General features: G+C 35.6%; 1 protein-coding gene across 4 annotated transcripts in view; it reads right to left on the bottom strand.

Annotated features, from left to right (window-relative positions):
• KLHL5 (kelch like family member 5) overlaps positions 1-13009 on the bottom strand; it is a 50058-nt gene that overhangs the window by 20877 nt on the left and 16172 nt on the right. For 2 of the 4 annotated variants that reach the window (XM_066548505.1, XM_066548503.1), the window contains 3 exons: positions 9067-9249; positions 3099-3235; positions 2116-2312 (listed from right to left, as the gene is read on the bottom strand). In XM_066548505.1, coding sequence (XP_066404602.1) covers positions 2116-2312; positions 3099-3235; positions 9067-9209 — 477 coding nt within the window. In that variant the 5' untranslated portion in view covers positions 9210-9249. Of the gene's footprint in view, positions 1-2115; positions 2313-3098; positions 3236-9066; positions 9253-13009 lie in introns of all 4 variants that reach the window. The other 2 variants (XM_066548504.1, XM_066548502.1) reach the window with 1 other exon arrangement.

Raw genomic sequence — 13009 nt, forward strand, 5'->3', positions numbered from 1 at the left:
AACCAGAACTATAAACTGTACTCAATATAGTCCCACACTGTTCTATGCAGCCAAATGCAACATAAAAATAATTCCCTTTTAAGAAAGAGAATTTTGCCAGCTACTACAGGTGTACTTAACCCTTACATTCTAATTCTTCTTAATGGAAAGAGCATCAAGCACCTAGCACTTACTAGTGTTGAACATTTTATTTTTTCAAACAGCTTTTAAACAAATGAAATTACTTGGGGATTTATTTTAATTGAAGATTCAATTGGACTAGACATTTCTATGCAGTTTCCATAGCAACATTCATTTCAAAATAAAGAAGCTTTTTCTCTATTACTCATTATTACTAAAATTCAATTTAATGTCTCTGTTGGACCTAAACAACATTAAAAGAGGCCTTGGGAAAAATTCATCTAGCACAACTAATTAGTTTTGAAAATGGCTTTTTAAAATCCACCTAATTTGAATTTCGTTCACATCAAAGCCTTAAAAGCAACAATTTTGCCACTGAAGTAAACAACAGCCAAAAGGCACAGAAATATTTTCCTCTGGTCTGAACAAAACATACATGCTGCAGAAGAATGGCTTTTAGAAAGTTCACAGCCCTATTTTCCCTAAGTCATTAATTGCCAGTCAGAATACTAAGACTGGAATGCCAACATTCCCTTTTAAGGATGCATTAGTCTAATAATTCTTACTATTCTGATTTTGGCAGTTCACTTAAAATGGACATGACAATTGCCCAGACCAAAATACATACTTATTCTGAAAAAGAACAAGTAGATCAGAGGAGGGAGTTTCTCTTTTCACATATTTTTTCTATCACTGGTCTCATTCAACATAAATTCTAATACTCCTCAAAGGCATAAGCCACATTTACTTTACTGTTTCACTGCACATTCTACCTAACAAGCAGACTCCTTATTTTTGTTTTTGCAATAATGAAGACCAAGAATAGAAATATGTAAGTTACAATCTGCACCTTATTTATTGATCTGCCTCAGTAAATTTGTGTGTCCATGATATTAAATATCTGAGAGATCCATTCACTGCACAGGAATATTGTCTTGTATATGGAAAAAAAAAAAAGCTATTTTAAACTGTTATACATAGTAAACTAAATTAATTTAAACCAATAAGTAATTTTTTTAAAAAATTATTTCAAACCAGCAAAACCTAAGGCAGCAAGAGGAAGAGCCATGGATTTCTAATACTAATTACAAGACATAAATTACAACTCTTGGATCTAAGCCAATAACTTAATGGCAAGGTAATGCCATGACACACAAGCAAATTAAGTACTATCCTTATTCCCACATCTCTTATGCAGCATCTATGTGCCCTCATTCAAATCCCAAGAGCTTCTTTAGGCAAAATTTCATCAACAAGTGAGCAAAATGCCTCACAAAACTGCAAAGAGCAGATGAACTGACTTGCTTCAGACATAGTTCTCCTGCCTTCTTCTGATAACTTTACTAAAATACACTTGTGAGAAGAAAAAAAAGAACATTTTGTATTAAAATAAAAGTATGACTGTTAAACAGATGAAGTTTACTTGAGCTGGTAGGTCTGAATTTCTATAAGTTAACTGAAAAATATAATTGTACAAGTTTGTATTTAGTCACATATTACCTAGCCTAGGATTAAATTCTTTGATGCCTGACATCCTGTTGCTAAATTATTAAGGATGATGCAGAATCTATATTGCTGAATGCTCACATTCATACCCCAAGTATATCTTGGAACCTGATTACTCCAGTTCATTACAAAAAAGGAACTCTACACTTCCATTTAGTAATGTGCAATTTTGGAATAGACGATGGCAGCTTCCCCACTGTGAAGTCTGTAGTTTTTGACTGTCAGAAAGAAGAACAGGCTTTTGAAATATGTTATTAAATGCATACCCCACAATTCCATTTCTGTTACAGAGCATTTATGCTTGTGTGTTTCCTTCCAACGCTAAACCAGCAACTTTGCAGATATTTTGTAATTTTTCATCATGGGAACATATTCTTGTTTGAAAACTATGAAGGTTTTCTGGTGGAAAAACATTAGTACTATATTTAGGAAAACATTCTGTATTTTCCTCACTAAATAAAGCAGATGATAGTTCATGTAACAACATACCATAGTGTAATTGTGAGCCACCTTGTGCAAGTCAGTGCAACCCTGGGCATCAGCAAAGGATCGGATTCCAAGGCAATTGGATGGGTGAAGCTGCTTCATGAGGAATTTACAGCATGCTTCTACAACCTGAGAGAGCTGAAGAAGGCAAGCTGTAGACAACAGGCACTCAATGTTATCCTCTTTTAATTCAAGGCGACCTAGTAACATCAAAAAGAAAATCACATTAGTTTGCTCTTATAATCTTACAAATGCCTTAAAACCCCAAGGCAATAGAATTATTTACAGATTATATGACAGAATAGAAGCCTTAGTAAACATCACCCTCAGCATTAGATAACTAATAGTTTTCAAAATTAGTATCTATAATGATGTAAAGAAAGGGAATCCTAATGAGATTCCTTTTTTTGTCAGTCATGATACATTTAATAGATTCACATAATTTGTTAACTAATTGAATGTAGTATTACCAGAGAAACTTTAACCTATCAGGTTGTCTTAGGTAACAGCAATGAGACCTAATTGCTGTCTACAGCTTTCTCACCAGGGAAGGGGAGGGGAAGGCACTGATCTCTTCTCTCTGCTGACTGGTGACAGGACCAGAGGGAATGGCCTGAAGGGGGTTAGGAAAAGGTTCCTTCTCCATTAGGAAAAGGCTCTTCCCCCAGAGGGTGGCTGGGCACTGGAACAGGCTCCCCAGGAAGCGGTGACAGCACCAAGCCTGACAGAGCTCGAGAAGCATTTGGAAAACACTCTGGGACACATGGTGTGATTGTTGGGGTGCTCTGAGCAGGGTCAGGAGTTAGACTTTGAGAATCCTTATAGGTTGCTTCCAACTCAGGATATTCTATGATTTATTTTTATTTATTTATAAGAATTTAAATAATGTGAATAATTTGTAAAGAGCATTTGAAATCTAGTAATGGAATACAATGCTCACATGAGGACAATTCATTAGATGAAATTCCCATTTTCACTTCAATTACCTGTATATGCATATTGAACCAGAGCCCACAATGCCTTTGGCTCCACACCTTCCATCTTGATTTCTTCCTGTCTTGCTTCCCTTACATCATTAGTGAACATTGCTGCAAAGTAGTCCGAAACAGAGGAGAGAACCAATCTGAGTACAACATGCAGCACAGAAGGAGAGAAACAGAAGAAAAGAAAAAAATCTTAGTCAACCTGATGTTTGTTAATTTATGATTCATTACTTTGCCCTTTGAAGAAACACTGCGGTGAGAAAAACATTTAAAAATTGACAAAGTGCTCCATGCTCTAGTTTCTCTCTATAGAAATGAAGTATTGATACTAAACCTACATTTGCTACTGATCTAAACTAATTACCCTTTCAAAGCAATGACTTTTAATAGCCAACACAGACATAACACCCCCAAATTCACACAAATTGGAATATATATTATTAAAATAAAACTGAATTGATTTTCATTTATATTATGTTAGATACATTTTTAAATGTGAAAGAATGACTTACCAGTCCTTTTCAAAGTGCTTTAAAATGCTTTTACTCTTGCTGCACACATATACATTCAATTACTAGTACTGATAACAAAACTTGTCACAGTAAACATGGAGATGATACAGAGTAATCTCTTTTTTGAGTATCTATTTAGCCTTTCTTGATAATCCTGACTATTTTACTATGTAAGTAAATGTTAGTGCACAACGGACATTTCTTTGGATTATTGAGAGTAAATCACTCTTTACAAATAATAATGTCACTCTGAAAAATGTGAAAGAATTTCCATCTGTTCAGAGACTGGGATAAAAGAGAAAATTATATGAGGCAGGAATATGAAACCAACCATAACTATTCAGGAGGAATAAGAGACTTCCAGGAATGGCCTTGTGGCTTAGATCAATTTTTGTGCTGTAGCAGTTCACTGTTGCCTTGCCCACAGAGATTTCAATATAAATACATGTGTTATATGTATGGATCTATACAAAGAGCAAGCCCAAGAACCCAGCCTACTGCAAATGCATTAAACAGTCCCAATGCATACATTCAATTAATCTAATACTTCAGGCAGTTTATGCTGTGCTGAATCATTATACTGGTGTGTTAAAATGGCAGAGGTCAGGAACCACAAAATAGAGCAAAACTAAATGAAAAGGTGAGCACCAGTGCTTAGGGGAGAATTTACAGGTACATATACAAAGTAATGAAATACAAGGAGCAGTCTCTTAGTTAATTAACTGCAAAGTAATAAAATTTCGATTAATTAATCTCACAATATATTTTTCTTGTGAACTTTCTGATCATTGACCATTTGGTCAGGCTTGCAGGCTTACAGAAAAGAAAAGGTAATTTTTTTTTCTAGCTGCTGAGGAAACAAAGTAGAGTTACAATTTCATGGGGAAAAGATTAATTTTATTTTAACACCTTGTATGATTGAAGTTTTGTCAAAAAAACCCCAAAGTTCTGTTCTTTTAAAGAAAAATTAAATTCTGTTAATGAAATATGAGAATTATTCTGTAGCTGACTAGCTAAAAAAGTCAGAACTTTCTGCCAAGCTATGGCTCGGGCATCACTTCTAGGCATTTTAACCTCATGTTTAATGAAATCTGCATTTAAATGAAAATACTGCCTCTCAGAGATCTATAGAAGTGGAGTAAATTAGAGAGTACATTCATGAAAGTATCAAGGGAGAATTTCTGCAACTGCTTTTGATGCTAGAATGAGATGACAAGACCAGATTTCTATGTACAAAACAGGGGTTCTCACTGGAAAGGAAAGTGGTTTGAATAACCCAATTATCTCTGCAGGTCCAATCCAGAATTTAAAAAGGCAAAACAACCAACTTAACATATTCACATCTGACTGTTCTGACTTGGAACTTCTACACAGAACAGAGCTTGAAAAAGACAGGTCTTCTGCAACGGGAAATGGAATTTAATACTTAGTCATATCACAGTTTGGGGGTTGCTTTTTTCTTTTCTTTCTTCCCCCAGCAGTGCAACTGGACTAGGTAGCTGCACTATTATTCAGAACCCTGGACTGTACACATTTTAGAAACAACTGCTGAAGAAACGCCAAAAAATAACACGAGGGTCCCAATGCCTTCTATCAGAGGTTTGATATCAGCAAATTTCTCCCTGTAATTTCCAGACTCAAGAGTCATCCAAAGGAAATTAACACAAATGAAATCCATTTACTATTTTTGCAAACGTGTTCAGATCCATGAGGAGGTATACATGCCTCACAGTGGTAAGTGCTTTCCAGAGGGTGACTTGCACATGCTGACAGAGGATGTGAAGCCCAGAAGTAGTTTAATACAGGTAATTTGAAAAAACACAAATTATCCTGAGAGCAGTTTTGCAATGATTTCACAATGAAAAGCCTTAGAAGAGGTATGTACACTTTATTCTTAATTTGACTAATTTAGAAAAAAAAGTTTTTTCAAAGAAATGGGATTAAAATATACAGTGACAATGCATCAAGGTGACACTGAGCTAGGATAGAAGAAAAGAAAGGCAGACTTTCAGCCAACTGGCCTTTTCTTTTTCCCACTAGTCAATAAAAATCAATTAATGCTATACACATGTGATTTGATATTCACTTGTCACTAAATACTGACAAAATCCAAAATCCAAATTAGAACGATCTACCATGATGGCTTAATATGTTTTGAAGAATTTTCCACTGAGAGCCAGTAAAACATGTGGCACACTTTAAAACCTGTACTTGTTGGAACTGCCACAAACTGCACCATCTTGATAGTTTTCTAGGTCACCAAAGCAATTACTATGTAAAATGATGACAGCTACCAAACCTGGCAATTTACAGGTTTAGTATCTCCAAACCCGTCTCAGCTGACAGAGTGCTGCTTAAGAACTGAAAGATAAAAGGGACTCTTCCTAGGCAGCTCCTTGTTTGTGGCTGTGTAACAGCTGAAAACTGTCCTTGGAAACTCACTGTCAGCATTCACTGAAGCTGTAAGGTGATACTGAAGAGTTCAGGCTCTTTCAAACAAGCTTCCTAAACCCTAGAGTACACAAGGTTCCATTTGCCTTCTTTTCTTAAGTCCCATCTCTTTTCTATTTCCATCTTTCAGTGTCAACAGAAAGACACACAATGGTTCTGCCCACACTGCTGATTAAAGGATGTGACAGGCTTTAAATGCCCTCTGGGCAGCAATTTACACACATTTCCCTTTTCTTACATGAATGTTCTAATCAGTGGGTTATTAATAAACAAAACAAGCTTTTATTGTGGATATAACAGTTAGCTGAAATTAATAAATATAAACATAATAAACGGCAGACATCTGAAATTGCAGTGGACACAAAATAAACATGAAAAACGATGAAAAACTTAATTAAATAAATTAAATCAAAGTATCCAAAATTTCTTTATGGAACTGCAAGCTGAAGGGGTGGGAATATAATACATTTCTTCCTACTGGAGAATGGTCCTCTTTTCATACTTGCTTTTTGACCTTGTAAATAATATTTTAGCTATAATTTCAGCACAGAAAAAGAAGTTAAACACTTTTGGAACAATAGAGAATATTCAGAAAAATCACGACTATATGCGATGCTTTTATTTGTAGTAGACTCATAGCCTGGATTCTTCAGAGATACAAAACCTCTCAGAATTTCAGTAATGCATTACCTGTGATTATTACCAAGGCAGACACCAAACTCATGTCTCTTTTCCCTAAAAACATACATAATGGACCTCAGAACACTCAATAAAAAGTAGAAATTGATAATTTAAAAATACAGGAATTATTAAAAATACCAAATTCAAAACTGAAAATCTGAATACTCCTCTCTGTGTGATTAATATTAATAATGAAGAATGTTCTTTCTTACCAGCTCTATGTGATCACATACTATGAAAAACTCTTATCTTTCTTATGGAAAAATAAAGGAAAACAAAGTTGTCCATTGTAAATGAAGTTTCTGTTTTCTTACTCATCTTAGAATGCCAAGCCATTAAACTAAGATGTATTTAATACATATTCTGTTGCTTATTAAGTTTCAAGACAAAATAATCACTGGTTTTCTGAAATGCACTGACTGATCCACCCTGCGGTCAATACTAAAAAAGTCAGAACTTGTATAGAGGCAGCAAAAAATACTACAGAAGGTTTTTTCTTATAACATTGGCTACTACAAATACATAAAGGCAGTCATCTTATTGAATTTCTGTAAAATTTAAATGAAATTTAAGATTTCCATATTTATCCTTCCCACTATGAAAAAAAATCAGTTTTCAGTGAGATACTTTGGATTTACTGAGATTAAGACTGCAGTTATTGCTATGTTTCTCTGTGAAAACAAAACAGTTAGAGAAAGAACTTATTATGCAAAAGGCAAAGCTTCGTTGTAAGTTGCTCCAACATTATAAAGTGAACAAGAGAGAATCATAAGCCTCCCACTTCCTGCTACAAGCACAAAGTGTGCTTCTTTGGCTTTAACTTTCATACATATTTAACACAGAATATACTAACTACAGCAAGATGTTTCTCCTCAGAAGAGAAGTCCAGAGCAGTAGTAGCATATGCCTCATAATAATAACTACAGAAATAGATACAGTAGCACAAACTGGAGAAGTGAAGCCAGTTCTCTGAGGAAATAAGAAACAAGTGTGAACCGCATTAAAGGACTTTTTAGTGTGTTCTCTATCCATTTATTTCATTGCAAATAGAACCTTCCAGTCCTTAAAAGATATTCATGGCTGTCCTCTGCACCCCTTCTACACATTTTTAACTATTAGATAAGCCACAGTCCAAACACATATTGCAAAGGGGTTACCTTGGCTCCATAAGGAAGCAAAATGACTTCCTTATTATAATCACTATTTTTTCCTGTTTACACCGCTCCAAAACTCCAAAGTTTTTTCACCCTAAATTACTAAAGCATGTGCCCACTAGGGGTGTGTCTATTCCTTGTTTTCATCTGACTCATTCTTTTCACAGGGACAACACACTTTAGTAACTAATTTGAACACTTCATAAAATGAAGTCTCCGAGAGCAACAGCAGGCTATGGTTTAAAAGCCTCTCTGATTCTCAAGTCAGTTTCCATCCCCATGCTGTCATTCCCGCAGCTGAGTCAGCACAACAGTGTGGATAATATCTGAATAAAAGCAGAAATCTGGCTTTTTAAGGAAAGCACCAACTCCAAACCAGCAACATCTTCCCATCTTTTTATTACCATTACAGCATTGAGCTGCAGTTTCACTGTGGGAGTAGGAATCAGCAATGGAAAACAAGAATGCTTTAGGTTGCTATTTCTGTTGTAGACCTCAATTTAGGAAACCATAGCTTACTTATACCTAGGTTCCTATTAAAATTACAAATTCTGTGCATTAAATACCATAATGTGCTTCAGCTACACACGCCTGTGTTTTGCAATCTTTGGTATTTTCCTAAATTTTAGGCAGCATGCACATGATCTGTTGAATACACAGATGACAGAGAGGATAAAGTTTGAACTAATTTAGACCTCTAATACTGCCAGTGTTCAGAAGTCTCCTATCAAAGGACTCTTCTTACTACAGGAGCAAAAAAGATTATGTGAACAGAAGACTGTCCTTATTGTTAATTGTGACTCCAATAGCATAATTGCTAGTACAAAGAAAAAATTAAACAAAATTAAATCTAAGAAAAAAATTTACATTGCTCTATGGTAAAGAAACCACTACAACTTATAATATTCTGGGAGTGTATTTGGGACTTCTGGGGGTTTGTTATGCAAATATCATAAGTATACTTGGAAACAAAAAGAACCTGAACTTTTTTATTCTGTATTGCATACAATAGAAAAAATAACTTTTCGTTTCCAAAGAAATGTTAAAAAACATATACCTGTTTAAATTGAATGGTTTAGGATGTTCTGACATTTTTTAAACAAAACATGGGACACACTTTGATGGTGCATTTGTAAATAATTATGAAGTTATTTCAATTTATAATAAACTTACCTGTGAGCTGGAATTCTACGATCACCAGCAACTAACACCACATCACACAGCTGATTGTGTCTAAGATAATTCTCCATCTTTTTAAAAGTTTGTTCAGCATGGTTGAGAGCCTGAAAAAATTCATCTGAGGTACAGGGCTCCATTGTTTGACAAGATGATAAGGTGTGACTGCTGTTGGAGGTTCTGCTGAAGACAATAACAGAAATCTTAGTTCATTCAATATTCAGGTGAAATTTTATCTACAAAGGGTAAAATAAAAATCACATGTGATTTTAAAGTTGATATGCATTATTTGTTTTAATATTCATTTCCCTGCTATTTTATTTTTTTCGTATTTTCTTTCTTCCTCCGAAACAATCTAGACCCTTGTGGAAAATGTATAATCATTTCATGTTGTACTCTTCAACTAAGTGAGACACAGAGAACAGCCCAGCAATTGTATCTGTAGTGCTGTCAGATGGTTAAGGAAGAACATCCACCAAGGCCCTGCAAAGTGAAAAAGTAATGGAAGGATGGCAGTAAGGAACCAAACCTCTCCCTGCCACTTATGTTTCACACTTAACCTAAGGTGGCCAGAACAAAACTCAGCTAGTAAAAGCTTATGGGCATGCAGGGAAAAAAACCCCACAAACACATTGATACACCACCACTCCTACTGCCCTCCTTGTGTCTGATATGAGATCTAGCACATCAGAAGTCAACAGAAGTGAAAAGCAAGGGTAGATGGGGAGAAAAATGATTCCCATCTGTATACACAAACAGAGAAGACTGGGAAAAAACAGGAATAGAGAAAATGTAAAAGGAATGCATGGCCCTAGGAGATAAAGGAAATGAATCCTAATGATGTACACTGTGGAAAGCATGTTTTTCTCCTCACAGTTCTTTAACTGACCACTGCTTAGTTTTCAACAATGCAGGCAACTTATAAAATACTCTGGATCTTCCATAACATTTGGAAAGATGTGATTTCACAATATCTGCATCCCAACCCCTGCTTCCACAAAGATGTCATGAACTGAGCAGCATGCCTGGGGCTAAATCCACCATAACACTTATCTCACTCCTTGGTGTAGGGTACTCATTTCAAGACAGAGCTCCTCAAAACCAAAGTCTGAATTTCCAACAGAAGATTTTCTGTAAAGGGGAACTTTGTGTTTCGGTCTTGGGTTTTATGTTTTATATGTTTTGATTTGGGGGGTTTTTTTGCACATACCCAGATAGCTAAAAAAAGCCAAGCAGTTTGGTATTTAATTCAGAGCTAAATCTAATAATGGATCAGAAATTAGATACCTGCCTACTGATTTCCCTTGGGGGACTTTATGTTAAATATTCTCGCTGAAGCTGTGGTTAGCCATTTATTTATGTCTCAACTTCTTCCCTGCTCCCTGCAGCCCAGGAGTCACTTGTTCTGCTCCACCACCAGTCCTCTTACAGGCTGGAACAAGTATTCTTTGTGGCCATTTTGGAAACTGGATCGGGGGCTCATACAAAGATGTAACCATGTAACCATGGACAACATTATATTGGCCAGCAGGGTGGCATTCTCAAGGGAATGAGCAAGAAGTACTTAGTGAAAGCAACTCTTTAACCAGTAGCCCTGAAAAACAAAAACCAGAAGTGGAATGGGTAGGTCGCTGGTCAACGCACAAATACTTAAGGAATTATTCTGTATCTCCATATCAAAATTTAGCACATTCTCAATTGGGTTAATATGTTGTGTTTTTTTCTGGTTTGTTTGAACTATATATTAACCCATACTCCTCAAAGTAACTTCATTAATAACATTTTAAAAAATTACACACTCTCAGAATTTTATTTACATTACAACCTTACAAAGTGTTTTGCAGATAGAAAGGAAGAAACCACAAAGGAAAAAGCTTGATGGATCACAATTTCACTGGAGCTATTGCCAGCTTCAAAACTGCACATTTTCCACACAGAACTCCGGTCATCACTCTTATTCAACAAGTAAAAATAATTGCAATGGTGTCTGTTCTCCACAATAAAATGTATTCAGGACACAATGGAGTCAAGCCTAGTTCTCCCTCTCATCTAAAGATGCTCAATCCCATACCTGCCCTCGAGCTAGTAACTTACAAACCATTTTCCATAATGAAGGAACAGGAGAAAGAAAGACTAAGGTTCAGTGGTCCATAAAGAGAACATGAAAGAGAGAGTCTAATAGTTACAGTATTTGCAAAAATTTAAAAAAAAAAAAAAAGGAAAAAGAATGATTCAAAAGCTATTTGTGTCTGTTACCCTGTAACTGGATATGAAAAATTTAAATGCCCCTCCTTCCACAAACTGTTTTATGAATATTTTTCCAGTTCCATTTGCCACAGCAATGACAACCTGGGAGAATTCCAAAAGTACTTACACCCTCAAAGATCAGTGAGACTGAGGTGAAAAAAAAGACATATCAAAGGATTCTGTAGCTTGAAAACTCAGGGTGAAGAGGCAGACTTAGATTGGAAGTTACAACATACTAACTCCAAGAATGATCATACAGAGCAATACTGCAGAGCTGGTACCACGTGGTACATTCAGACTTTGTCTTTAAATAATTACAGACATTCTACTAAACAGTTCAAGGTCAGCACACAGCTGATGAATTCTGGAATCCTGCTTGTATTTAATGTTCAAATATAATTATTTTTATACATTTCCCTACTTTAACCTACAATAAAGTAATTCCAGTATTTTAGTGCACACATGGATGAAATGAAGCAGACACAACATTCTGCACGCTAGGTACGCTCTAGGTATTTTTAGCTTTATCTCCACCATGCCTTCAAGGTCTGTAGATTGCTGCAAAGGCACCACCAAAAAAAGTTAAGAAAAACAAATCTAATGCTAATAGGCTTACACTTTCTGTACAAGAGTCTGCAGAGCTGTTGGTAAATTCTTAAAAGTGTATGAATCCAAAAGGATGATCATTGCCTCAGGGATGCAGGACAGTTAACAAACAGCAGCAACAGAGGAAATCTAGGAGATAAACATCTGCAGAAGAATTCAAAACTCCCTGTCCCAGTAAACAACCATTCGAGCTAATGCTGGTTACAAATGACACACAGGAGTATAACGTGAACAGTATTACAGCTGACTAGCTCTGATTCTTGAATCTGAATGATCTGTTTGCATCTCAGACACAATCTTGGTCAAAGATCTGGTACTAAACTTGGAATTGAACTCTATATAACACCAAATTAATCTGACAGCAGCTCTCCTCTAAATGAATCACATAATGATCTAAATGATGTCAGTGACAAAGACCTTATCTCAATGCTTTTCTCCTTGTGCTATATGACAAGGCAAAGAGGAAGGACTGATACAAACAAAGCAGTAGAGCTGCTTCTGTTACTTCATGTTATTAGGGCTTCTAACTGGGCAGTAAGTTACAGAGGAGCACAGAGAAAAGGTAACTATAGCTTCTACAGAAGGTTTTTTAAAAAGACTTTTTCATGCACATGATTTACTTGTAAAGGAGGCAACAATGTTTTCATATGGGAAAAAAAAGCTCTTTGTAAACTACATAGACAAAAGTGTTGGTATGGGGCTTTTGCCCTTGAGACAACATATAAGAAGCCGTATTTTAGACTGCAAAGAAGAAACATTTAATTAAGTCCTTAATATCAGAGAAACTCCAGGTGTTAGGCAGAATTGTGTAGTCTGTCCAAGAGCTTATACATTTTTAACAAATGAAATGAACAAAACATGGCATAAGTGCAGTCTCTCCATAAGACAGAGATACGGATAACAATGCAAAGCAAGCTCCTACACTGCCATTAGTTGCATAATAAATTGTACTAACACAGAACTCAAAATTTATCTAAATTATTTAAAGCATGTAAGTAAACATTAGCATGAATTAGAAGACAGTAACAGAAATACAAAAACCTCCAGATGCTATACATAATTAAGCACATAATTTAAAATATATTTC

This window comes from Molothrus aeneus, chromosome 4 (genome assembly GCF_037042795.1).
Source record: "Molothrus aeneus isolate 106 chromosome 4, BPBGC_Maene_1.0, whole genome shotgun sequence".
NCBI lineage: Eukaryota > Metazoa > Chordata > Aves > Passeriformes > Icteridae > Molothrus > Molothrus aeneus.